General features: G+C 37.3%; 3 protein-coding genes across 6 annotated transcripts in view; 2 read left to right on the forward strand and 1 right to left on the reverse strand.

Moving 5' to 3' along the window:
* The first annotated feature begins 2,419 nt into the window (after positions 1-2,419).
* On the forward strand, positions 2,420-10,980 carry LOC135163785 (vanin-like protein 3). 4 transcript variants are annotated; one of them, XM_064123586.1, is made up of 8 exons: positions 2,420-2,640; positions 2,722-2,803; positions 4,599-4,742; positions 5,014-5,151; positions 5,740-5,895; positions 6,063-6,446; positions 7,311-7,750; positions 9,099-10,980. In XM_064123586.1, exons 3-8 carry the CDS (start codon positions 4,677-4,679, stop codon positions 9,589-9,591), a joined length of 1,677 nt encoding a protein of 558 aa, XP_063979656.1. In that variant the 5' UTR covers positions 2,420-2,640; positions 2,722-2,803; positions 4,599-4,676; the 3' UTR covers positions 9,592-10,980. The 4 variants fall into 4 exon arrangements, with proteins under 4 accessions (XP_063979656.1, XP_063979657.1, XP_063979654.1 ...); XM_064123587.1 differs by having other exon boundaries at positions 2,420-2,614; XM_064123584.1 differs by lacking the exon at positions 2,722-2,803 and having other exon boundaries at positions 2,420-2,699.
* A 133-nt stretch (positions 10,981-11,113) lies between these two features.
* LOC135163786 (protein Red) lies at positions 11,114-16,157 on the reverse strand. The gene is made up of 3 exons (XM_064123588.1): positions 15,910-16,157; positions 14,260-14,772; positions 11,114-12,522 (listed from the first exon to the last, which is right to left on the reverse strand). Exons 2-3 carry the CDS (start codon positions 14,752-14,754, stop codon positions 11,452-11,454), a joined length of 1,566 nt encoding a protein of 521 aa, XP_063979658.1. The 5' UTR covers positions 14,755-14,772; positions 15,910-16,157; the 3' UTR covers positions 11,114-11,451.
* Positions 16,158-16,843: 686 nt separating this feature from the next.
* The window catches only part of LOC135163788 (uncharacterized), a 28,399-nt gene continuing 21,776 nt past the window's right edge, over positions 16,844-23,466 (forward strand). Inside the window, exons 1-2 of the mRNA XM_064123591.1 lie at positions 16,844-16,999; positions 17,903-18,232. Coding sequence (XP_063979661.1) covers positions 17,921-18,232 — 312 coding nt within the window. The 5' untranslated portion in view covers positions 16,844-16,999; positions 17,903-17,920. The remainder of the gene's footprint in view (positions 17,000-17,902; positions 18,233-23,466) is intronic.

Genomic DNA, 23,466 nt, shown 5'->3' on the forward strand with positions numbered 1-23,466 from the left:
CGTGCTGAAGATTTCAACGAGGAAATATATACGTGTAATTATTTTTTCCCCGTTAATCCCATCAGGGGCTCCGTACCCGATGACTTTAGAAAAAAAATTAATCCAAAAGGGACTACAAAATTAGATCAATTAAATTTCTGTAAAAAAAATATTGTAAGCATGGGACATTATGATGATGTAATTTGAAGAAACTGACTATTGACAAGTCATCCTGCCTTGACTGTTCGAAAAAATCCGATTGCTCTTCTTATCACCAGAAACCGAAAACCAGTAAAATCCAGTTACTCCAGTTGTTGTTGTTAATTGGGTCAGAGATCATCGTTATTTATTCACAAGCATCACGAATGAGTTTGAGCCAGTAATCGGGTCGAATGTCTCGGGTCAAATGATGGGAAATATTTCGGGGGATTCACAGAGTCCAGTGGGGCATTGCGCAAGTGACAGGCGTGTGCATCGAGCATTTCTGTCGTTCCTTATTGGCTCACCACTGTGATTAGGCATCGAGGGTCTTGATAGTCCACGCGCCGGTAGAATGCAACCACCGAAAAATCAGGGAAAAACAATTGGTATTGATTTTGCATATCGATGAGCTTTTATTTCCATTCTCCTTTGTATTTATGCATTGCTTATGAATTCGAATGAAAATAATGCGTGGATGAGTCACATGTTGATGCCAAACTAATTGGCTGCACAAAAATAATTACTACACAAATTGGGAGAATTGAAAAAACCGATTTAACCCGTTCTTTTATTGCGAAAAAAAGATTAAATATTTTTTGTTTAAATCCCTTTGGCAACGGATGTGTTACACCTCATCGAAACTCTCGAGCCAAAAACTTATTTTCGAAAAAAAAATAATAAAACGATTGACCACTTTTTTGCTGCCAAATCAATTGAGTGGAATTTTTAATTGTAAGAGATGAAAATTAATTTAAAAATTAATTAAAAAATGAAAATTAATTAATAAATAATTATCTGTGATGTTTTTTTGAATAATAGATTGACTAAAGGGGGCAATGGTGAAGGACAACATCGAGGGATTTGATCTATCTTTCCTGTCTACCAGACTTTTGGTTAGAACTCCCACAGTGTTTTGTAGACCTCGTGGTAAGGAGAGTCAGACCCTCCAACGGATATTTGGACCTTTGTCAGCCCCCTTATGGCGTCGCTTAAGGGGTTACTCTCATGTGATCACTTCGAAAAATCGATTTTTTTTTTTTATATTTTGACAGTAAAACCTATTGAAAACATGCTGTGAAAAATTCAGACCGAAATTCATAGTATTTGATAAGTTACAGCTCATAGTCGCCGACGTGTCGTAAGCGATTGCCTACCAGGCTTGAAACTTTAAACGCGTTTTTCTCGAATCATCATTTTCTGAGACGGTCAAGGTCCTACAAGAAAAAGTATTCAACCGATTGCTTTAAAATTTACATATATTCTTCTACTCATTTATAGTTATCGTCCCTACCACAATTGTTTATTTTCGACAATATCTTCATATTTTTTTTAAACGATTTGTAACGAAAAAGAACGAGATTTTCGTGATTTTTTTTTGAAGTTCGATATTTTTTTTAATGAAATTCATTATATTTAGTAGGGACGATAGCCGCAGATCTACTGAATAATAATCCATTCGATTTTTTTATCTCAGACAACATGAACAGCCGCTATCACCCTGACCAGTGAACTACCTTTTTTTGTTGGGGACTGCTTTGACTTAAAAAAAATACATGTCAAAAATGTAAAAAACGAAAAAAAAAATTTTTTTCGTACATTTCAAAATACAAATAAAAATATATTAAAAAATCAACATGATTGAAGTTTGTTGTCGCATAAAAAAAAATTTCCTAAAAAGTGGTAAAATATAGGCGTTCACATGAGAGTAACCCCTTAAATATCATATTAAGCGGTTTTATGATTTTGACAAGGGCGTCAGTTCAAGACAAGGCACCGTCCGACTGTGTAAGTCTCGTGTCAATGATGACACAAGATAATGGTAGCGCAGAAAACGGTGAGGCTGCCCAGCTCAGCGAATTTGAGCTTGGACAGTTTTTAAAAACTAAGCAGAGCGGTTCACACGTCTAATCATTTAACAATTAGCCATTTCCAATAAGTCATAAAACTAAAGAATAAATAACTTGCTATGACGTGAATTTAAATAAATGACACGAAAGCGTTAACTGTTAATAAGAAAAAAAAACTGCTAATTTATTTATTATCTTCATAATCTATGCACTTCCTTATCAATTTCAAGTGTTTCACCCTCCCATTGTTTGAAAACTGTCGTCACCTGCCGTTATCGATTAAACGCAGCTCATATCTGCAACAGATAAGCAACAACATGCCAATCATGGGATTAGATGGCTGAGACCACACACGTTGATTGCCCGATTTATTCGAGTGCATTCTGCCCTTTCACAGATAAATGTTGATAACGAATCTTGATTTGTCATCCGCGGAGTAAGTGCTTTTTCGAGAGCACCCGGAGTCATTCAGTAGTTCGAGCATTCCAATGCTGTGCCAAGAAGTGAATGAGTGCAGTTGGAAAAAATTGTGATTATCCACGTCGCGAATAACGAATTGATGGAGTGATTTTTCGTGGATAGAAGAGGCTCGTTAAATTATAAAAAAAAAAGAGTAATTCCACGGAGGGAAGAATTGAGAGGGAAAAATTACGGAAGTATTGACACCATTTGGTAATAAAAAATCATTTTTCAGGTGTTTTATAGGAGTGGAAAGGAGAAAGCTGGTGTTGAGGGATTTTTCAAGTTCGTCATCGAGGAAATAGCGAAATTTTTGGGTAATTATTTTTCGAAGAGGGAAAATTCCCAATTTATTGCGCCTCGGAATGGAAAAATTCTTGAACGCTCCACAAATTTTATGAAGCTTGTGAGCTATCTCTACGTTCTGCTTCGTGAAATTCCAGAATCGTCGAGGAAAAATTCCGGAACTACTTGTTGTTCCCAAGCGATGAAGCGTCAGACGACTATTCAATTTTCTGAAACCGATCGTTGAATTTACGAGGCGGTTCCTCCGATTTCGCTTTATATTTTCATTTTACTTGTATTGTTTATTGAATTTCATTTTTATTGAATTTTAAAATGTAATTTTCACGTGTTTTCTGCGGATTTTTAGTGAATGTGTCTCTCCCTGAGCGAAAAAGAAATATTTTACTGTTTTTCCTCTAAACACAGACAGGACCCACTGAGACGAATATTAAAAAATGGAAATTCTGCTGTATTTTTTGAAATATTGAGAAATTTACAAAAATTGCGATATCTCAGGAACTCTTGGACCGATCGAGCTGCAACGACACGTTAAAGTAAAGGTTAATGATGGCTATCATAAGTTGAAAATGAAAACTTTTACGTTTAAATTTCACCATTTTTAGGTAGAATTTTCTCAAAATAATCTCTAGAGTTTCCAATTTTCCAACACACACACAAAAACATGACATAAAAAACATCGTATTTTTTTTCGTTTTATAACATTCTAAACAATTTACAATTGACTTCGCAGGATCCATTAGGAATCCAAAATACTGAATATTGGATTATGGACAGGGATCGTCTCAATAACATAAAACCGATTTAACTATCAACTTTAATTATTTATTATCGCTTACAGAAGGTACATCTTTCTCGTATGATGTCTCCAGATCAACTAAAACTGACTCTTAGTGACCAAAGATTTTACCCTCTAGACCCATTTGACAAAAGCCCCTTGTTCATTAATTCCTTTCTGTTTCTTCTCCGCTTCTATTTATTAAAACCATTCTAAACATTTCGGTACCGTTCAGAGAAAACCATAAAAACTATAACATACTGAGGTGGTCTGAAAACACCTATAGACAGATGATTCATTTTTCTCCACACATATCAACCACTCTCAATAGTGAAAATTACAACAGAGTCATTTCTATAGAAAACATCTCAATAGCCCCCCCCACAGTCTTCCGGTAACTGGGTCATGTCGTTCTCCAAAATATTTTCATTCGCCTGTTCACCCCAGTCCTCGACTCCGTCCCCTGAAATTTCCACGTGTGAAAAAAAACCACCCCCAATCAAACGATCCAACAAAAGCTAAATAAAAATACCCAATAAATGTTTTTTTTTACACTCTTCGGGGGGAGGGGGAGGCGGGGGGGATGCTGCCCCATGTACCGTAGACACATGCGCGAAAATTCTCGCGTCAATCTGGCATCGGGTTGTGCTCGGTGCAGTACTCGAGGCCACCACCTCACCAACACAGAAATAAAAGTTGGATAACGGAGTGAGGGTAAAATATTCGCTTCACTGGTAGTCTCCACGGTTACGTTAAAAAGTGTGTGAACCATCTTTATCTTGATACCACAGTGAGAGCCTTCCCGGCATCGACGATAACCGCGCGCACACTCGTTAGAGAAACGCGAAATTATACCGATCAGAGTGTAGACTGATCCATACCACCGTCAGCAAGTCTCGAGGCATTAATTTACCTATTAACAGTTGATCAGGGGGTGAAGAAACGATCCACCCCCCCGAAGGCTTCGCCAAGAGTTCGCCGAATTTTCCCATTTTTTCCCTCCAAAAAACGTTTTTATTCAATTTTTTTAGTTGAAAAAAAATCGAAAATCGGTTTCGCTTGTTCGCTGGTGGAGTTCCATCGGTTTTTCAGGGATCGTCGCTGGGAAAATGACCATCGGATTGTCTCACCTGTGCCTCCTCGGCGTGCTCTCCTCAGCGAGACTCACCCTCCAGGTAATTTTGATTTTTTTTCGTGGAATTTTTGATCTTTTTGCGCACTATCATCTGCTCTTCATCGTCGAATAGTTTAATTATTGATCAATCGGGGGATGCGGGGGATCTGGGTATAACTCACCGAGGTTTTGCACCGGGTGACTGCATTTGAAAAATCGATAGTTGAGATTTTCAGTGGGTCACTGAGGTGCATCAAGGGGTTGTGGGGGGTTAAAACAAAAATCTTGCCTCTTGTTATTGTCTGAACAGTTGGTGTCTTGTTCCCCCCCAGGCATCCGCGTCAACGACCGCTTACTACGTCGGTGCAACGGTCGAGTATCATCCGGTGACTTCTGGTGATAATTTAACAGCCATTGCTAATGAGAATGTCAAAAATTACATGAAATTTTTGAAAACAGCCAGTGAAAATGTAAGTGGAGTGTTGTTTGTTTACAAGACTGGAAGCTGTCTATTTTTACATGATAAGATTGGGTAAAAATAACTTTGAGAGTTGAGGCATGGACGATAGCTATTAATTATGATTTTGCAGTTGTCATTGTTTGGATAAATCTCAAGCCGATGAACTTATTTGTTGCATCTTTGAGTAATTTTTTTGCAAAGGATTTTGACGGAATGTTAAAAGGCTCTTGATATTTCTAGAAAACAACCCGCTCAGGAAATGGGGACATTATTTTTTTTTGACGTCATTGAGGTTAGAAATAGAATGACAATTAATATATTAAACAACTAATTTTAAAACAATCAGTATTAAAAATTAATACAGTGCAAATCCATCGGAATTTCCAACGCTAACGAGATGCAATTGTTTGTGTAAAATTCACAACATTTCCCCAATTTTTAGCAATTTTTTTTTAGATTTAATTTAACAATTTTTTGTTTTATTCAGAAGTTTTGTTTATGTTAAAAAAATATTTACAAAAGGAGGGGGGAATTCGAAGATTTTCTTTTGTAATCACAATTTCGCACATGAATAGAACATGACAAAAAAAAATTGCAGGACGTTGACATCATCGTCTTCCCAGAGAACTCCCTCACAGCGGGTAAAACGTACCCCCTCGAGGAACGCTCAAAATTACTACCCCATAGTTCATACATTCCAAGCCCGAAGGACGGAAAAGTCCCCTGTCACGACCAGTCAACCCCCGTGATGGAGGTAACTACCACCAACAGCCAAAAGCCCACAAATTAACCCCCAACCCCCATCTCATCACCCTCGACATCCTGAATCCTTCGTCTTTCCGGCCGACATCTCCAATAATTCTTCCCCTCAAGCACAATCAATACCGATAATTACCATTTTTTAAAATAATTATTCACCAGTGCCTGAAGGCCATATCGTGCGCAGCAAATCGCTTCAACATGTACATAGCTGTCAACATAAGGGAGAAGGAACAGTGTACGGGTGAACGATGCTCCAAGGACGGTCACAATCTTTATAACACAAATGTCGTGTTCGATCGTTCCGGTGCTGTCGTCGCCAGATACAGAAAGTACAATTTGTTCGGAGAAGAGGCCATGAACAAAACATCAAAACCCGAGCTGTCAACATTTAAGACAGATTTTGACGTGACATTTGGACAATTTATCTGCTTTGATATACTCTACGAGGCACCTGCCCTTCGTCTTGTGAGGGAGCGCAAGGTTCGCGACATTCTATTCTCCACTCACTGGTTCTCGGAGCTGCCCTTCCTCACGGCTAATCAGGTGCAGTCCATCGATAGATTACAGATACACCGTTTAAAAAATAATAATAATGTTTCATGGACAGTTGATTATTAATTTTCAGGGCAGTGTGAGAAAAAATCATAATTTCTCTGAGAATAATATTTTTCATTGAGATCATTTTTTTTCTCAAAGAGATTATTCATCTGAGATCATTTTTATCTTCGAGGAAAAAAATTATCTTAAAAAAACTTGATTAACAATTAAACTTCATTATCTCAAAGAAAAAAAATTATCTCCTCTCCGTGTGGATTTTCAAAGAAAATAATTAATAATACTGATTGTAATTTTTGATAATGTTAATAATTTTTCGAAGAAAAAAACACTATTTTTATTAAAAATACCACACGGAGAGGAATATTTAATAAAAATTGCGTATCTTTTCCGCAATTTGCAAATTTTATGGAACTGTGAGGACAATTTTTCGGAAGATTTTTTATCTGAATTTTCTGCGAAAATTTTTCTAATCAACTTGATTTCTCCTTAATTCCTACTAATTATTTTTTTCTGTGTATGAAGGAATGAGTTATGGGACAGTGATGATTTGATGGAGCAGTTAATGAACAGGGGCCATATTACCAATTGATTAAATGAAAATCGAAGTCAAAAGGATAATTGGATTCGCAAACTGATGAAAAATCGGTTTGATTTATCACTATTAAGTAAAAACATAGAAAACAAAATTATTTACGTGAATATGCGACTGTCCGTTAACTCATCCCTCTCCCAAAATTTCTCCGGGTATTTGGTTTTTGATATTTTTGTATTTTTGTGACGATAATCTTTCAATTCTAAATATTCTTTCCTGAAAAAATCTAAAATTCGGAATTTGGGTAAAAAAAATAGGTGCAGTCGGCCTGGTCCTGGATGAACGACGTGAACCTACTGGCCTCGGGGTACAACAATCCCGCGACCGGAAGTGGCGGAAGTGGCATTTACGCCGGTAAAAACGGAGTTCTCAAGCGCGTCTGGTCTGAAAAAGCCACGAATGCGATTCTCATCTCGCAGATACCGAAGGTCATCGATGGCAATCGAAGCACTTTGAATCCCACGGGTAGCATTATTTACCCACCCGATAGTGTGATACCCACTGTTAATGGTAGTGAAGCTGCCCGAGAGCAGAAACTACTCAGTGATTATGTTCTGCCTTATACGACTAAGATGTTTGTACCTCTTAATGGAACCTCCAATGCTACCGTTTGCGATCGAGGATTGTGCTGTCAATTCATTGTCGATTCTACTCATAATGACGACCTTATTAAGGAGGCAAATGTTAGATATTACAGGTCAGTATTTCGCACTGAAAATTATTAAATTAATTATGATTTGAAAAGAAGCAGGTGAGTAAAGTGATGGGAATGTAGATGAATTATTGACATTTATAGGTATATTGCTATCAATTTATTGATGGCAATTCCTATTAATTTACATTTATTGTGTAGCGTCGATCACTAAATTTCTCACAACATTCCTATGACACTTATATCGAATTATAGATTTTATTTTTATTTAATAGACTGCCATGTGTAGCCTACTCGTTTTTTACATTCTTTAATTAAATTAGAAATAAGAAATGAGAACTAATGACAATATTGCTGAGTAAATCTCGGTGCTTTGGATCGAGTATATAAATCTTTGTATAATATATATTGAATTATATATTTTTCATTTTGGAATTTGGAAGAAACTATACTTACCCAATGATTCATTTTTCGCAACGAAAATTTTTAGGGAAAAGCAGAAAGATTTCAATATCTCGAAATCTTAATAGAAATGAGTACAGATATTTTAATCAATTTAGATGAAGTACATCGGGGCGAAAATGTTAAAGGGTGAAACATGCAAATGGTTGGATAGTTTTCGAGATATTAAAGGAAATCGATTTTAATATAAAGTGGAGTATCTCATGCACTAATGATCCGATTCAGTCGTTCTTCAATACCAAATATTTCATTGCCAAGAGGAAATTTAATGCCAAATTTCAAATTCATAAATAAATTGTTCACAAAGTTATCGTGCTAACAAACTTTTTTTGGATAAAGCAGAAAAATTGGAATATTTCGATAAATTAACAGGAACGGGTATACATATTTTGATTGATTGATTGATATAGATTACATCGAGACGAGTATTAAAAAAAAATTGAAATCGGTTCGATAGTTTTCGAGATATTTGCGAAAACCGGTTCAGATCGAAATTGAGCTAAATTTTGTCACAGACTTAGTCCCTACTAATTCCTGTGCTTCAATCAAATTTGATCTTTCTTGGAAAGATTTTAGCCGTTTATTTCTTTAATTTCCTGGAAGAGTGGGCCAAGTTGACCACAAACACATACACAACTGGTGTTCAAATTTTGTATTTTTATGTTTCACACGATTCTACATAATTTCGAAGCAAAATTAGAAAATCGGACGATAACAAGTCTTCCATTCGTAAGAAATAATCGGTAAAAAATTCCAAAGAAGGCGAGGAATTTCTCTAAAATTCCCCAGAATTCTATAAAATTTATAGAAACACAGGAAATTCCTAAGAAATGCTACAGAAAAATTCTGCCACCGCGGATTTCTTTTAACGAATACTTTTTTCTGTCTGTCTAATGAAACCGAAAAATCTGTCCTAAAAAACAACTTTCAGATACCGTTTTGCCGTTTTCAACGGCATCCGTTCATTCTCTGGCAAAGGCACCGGAGGAATAGAGATCTGTGGTTTAATCGCCTGTACCACCGATGACGTAAAGACCTGCGCCACTCGTTTCGACACCAACGGCATCGTCGTCCACCCCACGACCTTCAACTCCCTCAAGATATCCGGTAATTTCACAACAATGGCGAACAACATCTACCTCCCCATAAACATGAACCACGAGCTCCAACCCCTGAACGTCACCGACTTCACCTTCAGCATGAAGGTCCTCAACAAGACCCACACGGCAATGAAGTACAAGTTGACTAAACCGAGGAATGATCTGATGACGTTCGCTATTTACGGACGAAACTTCACCGCCGATGGACAACCCCAGACGATGGGCTCCTCTGGTGAACGGGCGAGCTCACTTTGCAGCATGCTGATCGTCCTCATTGCCATTGGTTTAGGCAGCCCAAGCGTCATCCTGTCGGGCTCAGTGTGAAGAGAGAATAGAAAGATAAATTAATGCAATTTTAAGAATTTATAGAGACCCTGCGGTAATCCCCGAACACGTGATATGTGGAATTGCCTCGGCCGTTTACCCGAATGAACACACGGCACATCACCGTATATATATGAACGTTTATACGTTTTCGAGTTATAAAGCTTGTTGAGAATAACGGGTAGCTGATGGGGGAGAAATGGTAGGAGAGGACTAATTAACAATTTCATGAATACAAAACGCATGAAAAAAAATCACAGGAAGATACAATTTTACTGGAGATAATTTTATGATTTTTTGTTATTTACTTCGATATTTTTCACGTCCACGAAACTTCTAAAAAAGTCCAATGACATGAGTGAGAATTAAGTGGTTTATTTAATAATTACTGGACTGAATTTTGAAAAAAATAGCAGATGAATACCTCCATTCAGAAGCAGACTTCTCAAACTTTCATTCACTTTCTAGAGAATATTCACAGATTTTTATTCTAAACAAATGCAAAAGTTGGTGGTTATCCTGTCCTACCACTTCACAAGAAAATGATTCATTTTTCGGTGGCTCATTGACACTAACAATTAAATAACCAACTGCTTTTCTCTTTATCGTAGATTGAAAAAAATCACGTTACTCTTCATTATTACACATTAAAGGTGCCAAAAGTGGACTAGAGTTGGTAATTACAGCTTCGTTATAGATTTTTTAGCCCCTCTCCCTCCCCCGGGGGCTAAAAAAAATTATTTCAAAGTTTAAAAAACAATTGACGTTCAATTAGTAAGTAAAACTACTTCTCATTTCCCTTTGTTGAATCAAATGTATGACGACTGTTCAAAGAACTATTCTAAACGTCGAATGGAATCATTTTAATGAGATTATAATATGTTTAAGCTTTGAAACTAATGCGAGAAAGTAAAAGTGCATTTTCGTAGTTTGTTAACGTCACAATTCGTCGCCTATTGTCCCGATCTAATAGCTCACGAGATGTTAAAGTATTTTCCATGAGAAACTAGTTCCTCACTTGTGCCGCTTAATAATGAAACAAAAATAATCTAGTTATATGGAATAAAGATATGAAAAAAAATCCGTGAAAAATCCAAAAACCAAAAATAATAGATCAAAATTATTTTAGTCTCCATGAAGTAATTTAACTCATTGTTATAAGGATTACAAAATAATTACGAATCATCAAAAATAATCATCAGGGCATAATTGTTGTATTTTCATTGATTTTAATTGATCAAACCAAAATGAAAAACCAGTGTTTAAATAAATGAAATAAATTTAACAACGAAAGTCGATGATTATTCGTTATGTGTACATAGATTATAGAATTTACCTTATGTAAAACTGTTACATAGATGAGTTTCAATAAAAGATTTATCTCGACAAGTTAACAATGTATTTGTACCTCGTGAAAAAAATTATTTATTGCAGCAAGACACATTTCTTGCATTTTCCATTATCAATTCTAATTTTACTTTCTATTTTACAATTTATCTCCTATGCATGGAAAACATCTACATTTATTTATTTTTATGCATTTATATATTTTTACAAATTCTCATCACAAAACATTCGTCAGCTTTTCCATCTTTTGTCTCAATTAATCTCTCGAGTTCCAGGTAAATTATTTTTTGAAAATCATTGTGGTATTCACTTTTGTTGTGCAATCGTTATGTCTAGGAGCCTCCACAAGATAGAAAATCCAAAATTAAATAAAAATTGAATAATAATCCCCCCGAAAACGTCTCGGGCACAAATTTATAATTTTATTATTTCTCATTACAAAAATTCCTAATAACAATCATCTCAAACCTCCTCCAACTCAGCCCCCCAGACTACCCCTTTGTATCGAATCCCCTAATACCTAGGCACTTTGAATTCAGGTGCGCCCTCTCCCCCTGCAGCTGGTTTCCTCTTATTCATAATATTCTGAATCTTCTGCCACTCCCTATCGAGTTCAGCCTTCTCATTCTTCTCTTTATTATATTTCCTAGTCCTCCTGCCATCGGCCATTTTAACTCCATACTGAAAAGCGGCCTTGGGCAGTGCCTCCTTATTATTCATGTACTCACTATACTCCTCAGGTGTATCAAAATCCCAGCGTCCAATGGGTCCCTTCTTGTTCCCCAGGTCCATCTTCGTGTAGTCCACCTCGTCATCAGAATCATCAATGGCGTCTTGCATTTCATCGAGTCCTGGATAGCACTCAGCGTATCCCTCGGGTTCAGCCGCCAATTTATTCAGCAGTGCGCCTTTCTTAGGCCCCGAGGTGCCTGCCGCCTCCATTACAGCTGTCAGGATGGCCGGTAGCTGGGGGGCATTGGCTTTATCGTCCACAGCACTTGGCTCTGGTTTAGTGAAGTAGGAAGACTTCTTTTCTCGTCTCGATACCCCAGACTCCCTCTTGGAAACGTTGGGCACATACTCACCGATGTCCCCATAGATACTGTCATCGGCTGGGGGCCTTGGAACTACCTCGAGTTCTCCCTCGTCAGGCCTCGACCTTCCGTCCTTATTTTTCTTGCCCTTTTTACCATGTCTGCTGCCCTGGCGGAGGTACGATAGAATTTGCGCCAATTTATTGATCACAATGTCATTGGTCGTCAGAGTGGGCGTCGTGTCCACTGTTGGCACGTCCGCTTTACTTCTGATCAACGTTGTTGGTATGTCCACCTCGGCATTCTCGTCGTCCAGTTCTATGACGTAGGCCATACGACCCGGTGTAAACAACTCATTTCGCTCGACTGTCTTCGATTTCATTATCATTATCGTTTTGTGGATGTTGCGACCAATTTTCGTTTTGAATTGCGTTTCCTCGGGCTTCTTCTCTGGCTTCTTCTCCTCCTTCGGCTTCGGGTCTTTTGGCTTCGCCAGCTTCTCCATCTCCTGCTCCTGCTCGGTTTCTTTGGCTTCTATCTCACTTCGAACCTGTGGAAGGATTTTTCAGTTAAACCGGTGAGGGGTGAGGGGTATTTGCATTGGGGATGGAAGTTGTATTCTTTATTTTATCTGGTACTATATATTCTTCGATTGAAATTGTTTTCTATTGAAATGTTAAAATTAGGGGAATTGATTGGCATGCCTCATAAATTTTTTATTATTGAAATATTCATAAATTCGAAATAATTTTATTTATCGATAATTCCCTCAAGAAGACGACGACTATCTAGTCAATTAAATATGCCCTTTTCACGAATTTGTATTATTCCTTTGATACAAAATTTGCAGTGTCAATTATCTAAAAATATATTGGCTATGTTGTAAGGAAAAACATTTTCCGCTTGTGCATTTTCCTTCCTCTCAATTTAGAATTTTGAAAATATTGTGGGAGCATTGATGGATTGCTGGGGTTCCTGAGTATCATATTTCATCACCTTTTGCACTCATCTTATAGGTCACGAGATATCGAACTATATTCTGGATATAACTGGTTCGAGACTTGTGCCACTTGATAATGACATAAAATAATGTTGCATCCAACGAACATTAATAATAGATTAAAATTCAGTGGTGAAGAGGGAATGGTTCACGTGGCCTTGACTTTTAACTGCATTTTCGAGAAATATTTCGTGATCGATGGAGGGTAGCGAAATTTTGGTTAAAAACTCTTTTGTAGCTTTCAATGTGCGCTATAAAAAACGATGTAAACAAAAATTTTCGTAGCTGCCTTACATTCCCAGATATTTATTGAAAATAAATCCACAGACATGGAACAGTTTAACTCGTTGGCACAAAGGTCAGAGAGCAATGACGCATGAGGAAAAATCATTATTGGTATTAAATTTGGAGGGGAGTCTGCATTTTGTAAGAAAAAAATATCTTTTCGAGCTTTGTAAATTATGTGTGCCGATGAATGTGCATTCTTGTTGTTTACTAACGTCAGAAATCGTCACCTCATCTCCTTGTAATAGGTCACGAGATATCACAGTGTTTTCTGGAATAAACTAGTCTCTTACTTGCTCCACTTAATAATAAAAAAAAGTTATCGAGTTATATCGAGTGAAGCTTCTATAAATCCATAAAAGTTTAAAATCGAGAGAAGTCGATTGAGATTACCCGAGTCTTTGAATACCAGGTCAACTCGTAATTGCAAAAATTTCTACATAATTATGAATCATAATAAAGAATGATAATTTTTAAAAATGAAAATTGTTCTTGTATTGCTAATATATCTGAGGAAAATTTGATCTATTGAAACTGAAATGAATTTGAATTAAAAAACTCACTCTTAGAAAAGTCATAAAAAATCGAAATGGTCAATCACTGAAATCACAAAACTAAAAATAAAAAAAAAATTAAATTAAAATAGCAGTCTTGAAGCAAACATTCTAAATTATGACGTTGCTAACAAATTACACAGTTGACAGATGGAGACTGTAATTTTGAAGTTTTTATTTTATTAATCTTCAATATTTTTAACGCTTCAAATTTTATTTCATCAAGAAAATATAAAAATTACTTTTGACTCCCAATTTTCATTGATAACATTGTTAACTCCTCTAGTTTATCCTAAACAAAATCAAAAAGCTATCAATCCTTTTTTTTTAAATCATGATTCATTGTATTCTAATCATAATTGTATTTTGAATTTTCGCACATCAAATTTTCAGCGATAATAAAGTTTTCATACCAAACCAAAAATGATAAATATTGCCCTCCTTTTACCTTCTGCAATAGAGCGTAATCGAGACCCTTGACCAAGTGAGTATGTTCCATATCACCTCCCAAGAACTTGGACTGCTGGATCATCTGTCTCCTCCTCTCGGCAGCATCCATTCCAGACTTTAAATCAGGCGCAACCGCTCTGTATGCATTGGCATTGTTCATGGGATCTTCAGCCTGGTAATCTCCATTGTTGCCATCTCTTCGTTCCCGGGCACGATCTCTGTACTTCTCCGCGAGCTCTGCCATTTTGTCCTCCTCCTGCTTCTTCAATTTAGCGTAGTAGCTTTTCTTCTTTCGTCGAGCCTCAGCTCTGTCTGGACCACTCACTGATGGGGTCTGCGCGGTTTTTGCTGCTGCATCCCTCGCTGTTCCTGGGATTGAGGATGCTGGAGTGGATGAGGGTACCGAGGCACGAGGTGTCATCAGGAGCTTTCGAAAGTCATCGTTCGTCAGCCGAACTGACATTCCCATGTCGTCTTCCATTGTGTCTGGCATTCTGAGGCTTTTTTAGGGCTACAATTGGAAAAAAAATGATTAATCTACATTGGAACGTGTTTGGGAGAATTATATTTGTTTTCATGAAGTTAGTTCATTAATTGTTATTATTTTATTGATCTTTTTATTCGTAGTAAATTATCTATTTATTACAAAACCAATTTAAGGGCATTGAAATGATTATAATGTATTTATTATTTTATTCAGAAGAATTCTTTAATTTATTACAAAATTAAATATCAATTTAAGATTGAATAATAGGGCAAATGGAGAAAATGAAATGAAGAGTGTCTCAGAATGATTTACGTTTTTAAATTTTATTTAATATCTAAAAGCGAAAAACATTCTGAGACACTCGTTAGTAAACTTCAGACTTTTTTTTTTAGATTCACGTCTTAGGAATAAATTTTACATCTGAGGTGTTACGTTACAGGTTGAATCATGCACTCATTTAATCCTGGATGATCTAATGAAAATGTGAAAAGTCCTGGATTATTCAGGAAAATGTAAAATCCTTTCTTCTTCTTGGGCCGTCGTACCCCGTCCGGCTCACTGAAGGAGTGAGCTGAAGGGGTCACTCATGAGGGGCATAAAGACAAGAATGATATATTCCAGATAGTTCAGTCTATCAAACTGGGCGTTAATGGGATATTTCAGCGATGCCATGAGAGTGCTGACATGAACGTACTGACAATTGTGCAGACGTCCGTTGGATTGTCTAACACTATTGTCTGAATGGCACTGAGGGTTTGCTGACCAATGTCTGGACATTCGAGACTGTCTACCACGGTGTCTGCAAGACATCATGGGAGTGCTGACGAATGTCTGGAGGACAGGAAAGAGGGATCGAATCCCTCGATTCTATCGTCCACCATTGTCCCCTCCAATGTCTAGACATTCATCAAAACGATATTCTGGTAAATAAAAGATAGTAAAAAATATCCGTTTTACCCTTTTAGGTGCCAGTTCGTCTCTATTTTTATTTTGGAACATCTCAAAAGTCTGAATATCATTTCTGTATCACTGCTTTTTATGTTTATTTCTCCATTACGAGTCCTCATTGTAATCAATCTCAATTATTTGATTTCACTTGTAAATTTGGAACTGAATTGTAGTTTAGTGGTTTTTAGTGAAGAAGTTTGAAGATTTATTTACCTTCTTTTCGACCAGTGCAACTGCTAGGTTAACCTATACGTCAAGCAGATTTTGTCTCTGGAAAGGCGTCTTCAACGTCGATCCTTATTCATCGAGTTCCTGATGCTTTCAGTAATATTTGTGATCATTGAAACCCAAAGAAAAACATGATTATATCTGTATTGTTAGTGCACAATGTCAATAAAGCGAAATGCTTTGATCTGATTGTGCATCCATAAAGACTAGAAATGATGGGAAAGTGGTCACTGGACAGTGGCGCCGCTTTTAGGTTAGGTTTTCAACTACTCGATTTAAAACAGTTTGAAAGCTCCGCGTAAATAATTAATTTACTACCACTTTATTATTAATAATAAAGAGTGAAAACAGTAGCTCCATGAGACCATGAACATTGAATTTTGGTAATCACAAAATGGTCTATAAAAAAGCCATTTGACCCCGAAAATGGAATTACTCTGACTCTTAAATAGAAATATTAAAAACTCTTTGAAATTTCAAAGAAATAAAACAATTACAATTTTTAAAAAGTCGATTAAAAACACAAAAAACAAAAATACTTCTGGAAGTAAAAAAAAATAAAACCTCCGATTCCAAAAACAAGAAAAATTAAATAAAAAAGAAATCACGAAAAATTAATCTCAGATTGAGGAAGAAAAATATGGTTCTATATATTAAAAAAATCATTAGATCGTCCGAAATTCCGAGAAAATAAAAAAAATCCCCGAATTGTTCAACGCATGCGTATGACGACGAATATTTTCATGATGGCGCAGGGGATGATTACGGAGGCGACCGGGGACATTTCAACCCTCGCCCAAGGGTTAGTCTCGTTTTTCCCCCGACACAGGGCGCTGAATCGAAAAAGGGCGAAAGGTAGTGGGGATGACAGATGTCCTCCCGATGACGCATATTTACAACGACGACAGTATCCAGTGTACCTCTGTGTGCACTGACAGCATGGCCCATATTTACACCAATCGACCTTCATTAACCACTGAGTGCCTCTGAATCCATCAGCAACAATAACAATACAGCCTTCATTGACAAAATATTCTAAACCTGCAACTAATCTCATCTCATCTCTCTTCATCCCGTGAGTTATCCAAAATCCCATGTGGATTCTATTCGCATTCTTCATTTTTCCAACTCTCACGCCTCGACTTGAGTTCCGTTAATTCTTTTTATTTCTTGTATTTGTGTCGTCTGCACGTGGAGTTATATCATTAATACTGAGAAGCATAACGTAAAAATTCCTGTTCCATTCATTAAATTCAAGACTAATGAGCAGAGTATTTAAGAAATGGAATTGCCGTTTGTGGAAGTTGTTTCGGAAAATGAGAATTTTTTATTTAATATTCGGAATCGATCGCGGGTACGATAGCCGGTATTTGGGACAAAAACTTTGATTTTTTAATAATTACAAAATTATCAGATTTTTTAATCAATTCCGTTTCTGAAAGAAGACTCAGTTCAAGCAAAAATACAAACGGAAAGTGATTTTCCTTCAGTTCTGAAAAAAAAATAATTGTAAAAAAAATAATGTTTACATCTTCCGAAAAGAAATGCAAATCTCATAAAAATTGAGAGAAAGTCTTAAACAAATTTCTCTTCAATTAAGCGGTTCAAGGCAACATTTTTTAAAAAATCGTGATATTATCGATTTTCTACTAAAAAAAACTGCAAATCTGATTTGATAAATGACTACTTTTTATTACCATGATCCTAAATAATACTAAAATAATTATTAATCTTAATTACAAATATCAATATTTTTCACAACACTGTTTCGGCAAAGAGTCACGACACTCCCAGTGCCTAAAAACCAATAAATTAATTTTTCCACCAAAAAAACCCCACAACTTTCCCCTCGAAACCAAACCCACACCGAAAGGTCGCTGCACTAGAGCCGTAATCGTCCATAAAAAAAAAAAATAAAACAACAGGTTCAGCCTGGCGGATCGGTAATCGAGCGAGTCCTCATCCCCATCTCTTTCAGGTTCCAATAAACCAAAGGATGTGTGAGATATCGGCGAGCCAGCGTCGTGCCTATCGCGATCAGGATCCACCCCGAATAACCGATAGTGATTCAATCCTCAACCAGTCCCTCACCAAAGACGAAACGGAATTCTCGAGGAAACACCAGGAGTACAAGCAGAGGAGGAAAGAGGCGTTGATCACAGCCGAGTCTCGTGACTCCCCGGTCAGTAACGGACGCAGTAACAACCAAACCGGAGTTGCTTCAGGTGCTCTCGAAGCCGATGAAGAAACAGTGCCTTCCTCATTAACAATCATCAACTCGTCACTAGCTCCTTCCACCACCAACGAGGTCAGTGTCATTAATTCTTCTATCAACAAGTCTCCGCTAATGAGATGTGTTCATTTACTGGGACAATGGCCAGGGAGGAAGGAAAAGATAATCTCAAACCGTGCGAATTCCGGAAGTGAAAATGAGAGTTTATTGTTATTTGAAAAATTGAATTTCATGTTTAGTTGAGTGAGGGGCGGAGGGAGGGAGGAAAGGGGGAAGGCTCGAGTGAAGCTGCTGCATCCTGGTTGCCAAGAGTCTTTAACCCTCACCTGCACCTGCCTTCATCTCGTGTACATCGTTTTTTATGTCTCAAACCTGTGTATACAGGTCGTCCCAAAAGTTACTGGTGCTGGGGAAAGTCATTTCTAGTTGGGAGTCACTAAACTCTTACTTCCTATTGCTTTTCCGTATTGTTTACGTAAATAAAATCGTGAGAGAATTGTTTATTACGGGAACATGAGATTTTTGGTGGAGTGCTTGAACGGGGGAGGGGGAGGGGGGGGGGGAGGATTCATCGAGGTGTTTTTTCATTGTGTTTTTATTTATTTATTTGTTTTCAGGTGTACATCCTCTCGGGCTTTTAGATTTTTGTTCACCCTCTTTACAATTGCAGTCCCCAAGGGGTTTTTTTGTAAGCTCTGCTTGTGCTTCTAAAGGTTTTTTGTTTTTTCATAGAAGCTTCGTAATTGTGTGATTTTAGGATTTTTTAAGTTGGTTGGAAATTATGTAGAACCGTTTGAAACGGAAAAATTGAAAATTTGAGCAGGTGTGTGTCTGCTGGTGGTCAACTTGGCCCACTCTTTTCGGAAATTGAAGGGATAAGTGGATAAAGTTATTCTGGGAAAGGTCAAATTTTGTCAGATCACGAGTATTACTCAGGACTAAATTTGTGATAGGATTCAGGGCGATTGGTGGAATCGTTTATCACATATTTCCATTTCATATTGAACCAGTTTTCCGTCAATATCTCCAAGACTATCGAACCGATTTCAATTTTTTACGTCTCAAAATATTTGCCTGGATGTACTCTGCCTCAATCAATCGATATATGTATGCCCGTTCTCATTAAGTTTTGGAGATATTCCAATTTATCGGTTTTGTCCAAAAAAAAGTTTATTAGCACGTTGACGTTGTGAAAAATTCACTTCTCAATTTGAAATTCGGAATAAAATTTTTCCTTGTTTCAAAATATTCGTGATGTTTAGATTCCTCTCAGCTCATAGCCATTCAGTTTCTGTAAAATGAATAATTAAAAAAAATACTTTCAGATTTTGAATTTTTGGTGATATTTAGTTGTAAAGAATGTTTAAACATGCGGGATCCTCCATTTCCGTGAGTCTTACGCATGAGCCCATTCCAAAATGGCAGCATCTCCACCTCGCACTTTTAAAGATTTACTAAAAATATTTATACTCGTCAAATCGCTGTCAGCTCGCCTCATTCAGCTGCTACAAGTTGAATAAATTTTTCAAAATCATCTGCAAGATTTTCCCTCTCTTATTTCCCTGAAAATTAATGGTTGGAAATCTCTCCCGATACATTCTTCATCTTTTTTAGTCCCAATCCTAACAAAAAAATAGCATCGTGTTGAAATCTCGACCAGTCAAGGCCTCTAGGGTCCCCAAAAAATAATCTCGTCTCGGAAAAAAAATCCTGGGAATAGTCCTTCCTCATTGAAAAATTGAAGCTCTTCACTCGTGAAGCGCATTTATATTTGTATCGTTTAAATGACCCCTTCTATAAACGTGCCTCGAGGGTAGAATTCAGTGAATGGTTGCAAACAAAGCGGCATGGTCCACGCGTACTCCAAACTCTCCCTTCTCACTCGGTCTCTTGGGTTAATCAATGGGATGACGCAGCTGCGCACTCTCCCCAACACCCCCCCGAGTAAAAACGAGACTCGTCTTTTCCACGCTCGTTTCATACGTGAATTTCAGGACTTTAAAAGCGTCATTAGGGGCCCCGGATGGAGCCGACAATGCATCATCGGGTGTTCCTGGAAATGTGTGGGCAATAGATTTTTTTTTTCACGTCCTACTCGGGCTCGTGGGATGACGCCTTTGGGCTCTTTCTCAACAGTTTGCACTGTCTGGTGGGTCTGGGTTCAGGTGCCTGCGGGTGGAGACATATGATACAGGTTCATCCCTCGGGGTCTCGGGCTTTGCTTCAAGAAGACACGCAAATTCCTGATTTTTTTATTTCCTTGAGAATAAAAAAAAAATTCAATCCCTGGGGCTATGAATCATTTTATACTAATGGTGTTTTTAAATATTTTTAAATATTCCGGAACGAAAATCTGTGAACAAATAATAATTTTTATTTTATAAAAGTAATAATTTTTTGATGGAATTCATTGTTTGAAATTATTTCTTGTGGTTAATTATGGATGTGAAGTTGCCTCGAAAAATACAATCTCTAATTTTCGGGGTAAAAATTCAATTGATCTGGAAACAAATTAGTTTACAAACTAATTAATTAAATGCAATTATTGGTAGATGGAGAAAATAACGTAGTGAAGCGTTTGATTGATTTGCTGGGCAGACTGTTGCAGTACGATATTTCAAAAAATATTTTGGGTCAATTTCAAGCAACGAAAGATGAAGAAACAAACAGGCGATCGAAGTGATGCGACTGGAGATGAGCTATTGATATGCATGGGTATATTTTCATTGCGTTCAATAAATTGATGGCGAGCTTCTGAATGTTTTTTACAATATGTTTTTTCCTATTGATTTATATTTATTGTATAGAGTTTATCACTGAATTCTTCACAATATTCCTATCGAATTGTAATTTTTTTATTCTAGAATTCGGAGGAAACTACACTTACCCAGTTATTTATTTTTCGCAACGTTGCCGTGCTGACAAACTCTTTTTGCACAAAGCCAAAAAAATTGAATATCTTGAAGACTCAGGGAGGGACGGGTACCTATGTATTTGCATTGATTGCGATAAAGTACATCGAAATGGATAATTGGAGAGATGAAAAATTGAAATCGGTTCGATAGGTTTCGAGATATTTGCGAAAACCGGTTCAGAACGAAATGGAAATTTATGAAAAACGGCTGAACAAATCGAGTTAAATTCTGTCAAGGACTTAGTCCATACTAATACCTGTGTTTTGATGAAATTTGACCTTTCTTGAAATAGCTTTAGCCGGTTATTCCTTTAGTGTTCTAAAACAGTGAGCGAAGTTGATCATCCGTACCTTGTATACAACTGGTGCTTGAATTTTGTATTCTTGCGTTTCACACAATTCTACATAATTTCCAAGCAAAATTAGAAAATGCGAAAATCCGGCAATTACAAAGCTTCCACTCAGAAGCAAAAAATATTTAAAACGTCCTACTTCAAATTTTGAGCTCATTCCTAAAATGTAATTTTTGCTGTTTTCATTCGTCAACCCATTTTCTTTGTTTCTATGAAAAAATCGCTGCATATGTGGCACGAAGAGTACTTCAGAAATGTCGAGCATCGCAAATGCGCGTCATTCTCAAGCATCGCAGTACAATGTTTAGAGTCACAACTCCAAACAATTTCAGTGTTGAACGATGCTTCTGCCTTGATTAATCCACACGTAAATACCCACGTGATACTGAAAACGACTACGATGGTTTCGCTTCGCTGATAATAAATACTCGGCAACGTGAGTTCCCATTAAAAAATAATATTTTTCATAGGTCTAGTTGTGATACCACGTGCGATGGTTCAATCAGCAGTGATTTAGGACGCACTGCTAGTAACCGAGGGAAGGGAAGGTGACTATTACGTGAAGTCTTGTATTTATTACGATTTTCCGTAATTGCGAAATAATGCGCGCTCGGTTGAAAAATGAGAACAGGAAGTGCGGGCGTTTCGTCTGCAGGTTTTCTACTGAGTCAAATCCCCTTCGCCTTGATGTTATTTTATTATTCCTCCGTTTCTCTGATTTATGATTTTTCCTTCTGTTTCTCAACATCATTAATTCATTTTCTGTGTTAGGAATAAGTTAACCGCCAAGAAATTTAATAAATTTGATTTAATTACCATCAAAGTCTACGGGAATAGCTCATTGTGCTACGAGTGCGTAAATATCTACTTTTCGCACGCCCTCGTAACCCTTATTTTTCAAATACTTTTCAAGTTGGATAAGGCGATTGTTTACGCACGATCTGAGTGAAGTTTTCAGCTGGCGTAGAAAGTGAATCTTAAGTGCGTAAAGCGAAGCTGTTGATTCTGAAAGTGAAACTCACCCGCTGGAGAAAAATGTTTGAGGTCAATACTTCACATTAAAAAATAATGAGAAAACACGAATTGCCTATTGACTGAGAATCCACGAGCTGGTGATAAGCCACGTTCGATTCCCTCGTTTCATTTCCCTCATTTTTTATTTCAATGATACAGCAGTCACGTCTTTGGTTAAATCCAACGACAAATACGACCTCGTGCCTCTTCACTCGAAACAATACTCGAATGCAAATAAACCCAACTATTTTCCATTTCCCAGCGATAATGCCAGTTATTTCCACTCCGGAGATTATTGTTTTTGTGTCACGGAGGGACAAATGAAAAATTCTTGGCTAGCTGCGTCACAGCTTAATTGAGGAAGGAAGAGAATGGAGAAAATATTTGAGGGATAATGTCACAAATCGAGTGATGAATCACCTTTCCAAGGAATTTATTAAACATACGATAAAGACATTGTTGAGGCACTTGAGATGGGAATAGGCTAGTCTAGGTGTGGCTCGAATTCACTTAGTAATACATAACATTGCGAATACATGGTTTACTGTTACGTATTGGGGTGAATTGCGAGGATGACAGAATACTTTATTCAGTGAATACTGGCAATCAGGTGATCCAGTTAACGTCAATGGACTCGTAATTCTCGATGTGCATGTCATCTCTGCTGGGCGCCGACACATTTTATCGCAGAGTAAATTGTGAATAAGAGTCATCTGATAAAAACGCGTCTTCTATTTTTTTTTCATCGATTTCCTTTTCCAATTATTTGTCTGTCCGTGTGCGCAACTTCGACGTTAGCTGGCTAGCGGACAGACCGTCCCCCCTCCCTCTCACGCTCGCTTTGCTCACTAGCGGATAAGGTGTCGCTCTCCCTCGCTCCCTAGCGCATAAGCTGTCCCCCCTCCCCTCGCTCGTTTCGCTCGCTTCCTTCATTCCGCTCTTAGACGTTCTGCTGCTCATATTATGCAGAGAAAAATTTGCTGGAGTAATTGTTTTTCTGTAGAAAATTGCATTTCTTATTATTTATA

Source organism: Diachasmimorpha longicaudata, chromosome 6 (genome assembly GCF_034640455.1).
Source record: "Diachasmimorpha longicaudata isolate KC_UGA_2023 chromosome 6, iyDiaLong2, whole genome shotgun sequence".
Taxonomy (NCBI): Eukaryota; Metazoa; Arthropoda; class Insecta; order Hymenoptera; family Braconidae; genus Diachasmimorpha; species Diachasmimorpha longicaudata.

Coding starts and splice junctions, on each gene's coding strand:
- LOC135163786 (XM_064123588.1), bottom strand. CDS start 14,754: ATGCCAGACACAATGGAAGACGACATGGGAATGTCAGTTCGGCTGACG. Junction 12,523..14,259: donor ATTACGCTCTATTGCAGAAG/GTAAAAGGAGGG, acceptor ATCCTTCCACAG/GTTCGAAGTGAGATAGAAGC.
- LOC135163785 (XM_064123584.1), top strand. CDS start 4,677: ATGACCATCGGATTGTCTCACCTGTGCCTCCTCGGCGTGCTCTCCTCA. Junction 5,896..6,062: donor AGTCAACCCCCGTGATGGAG/GTAACTACCACC, acceptor ATTATTCACCAG/TGCCTGAAGGCCATATCGTG. Junction 7,751..9,098: donor GCAAATGTTAGATATTACAG/GTCAGTATTTCG, acceptor AACAACTTTCAG/ATACCGTTTTGCCGTTTTCA.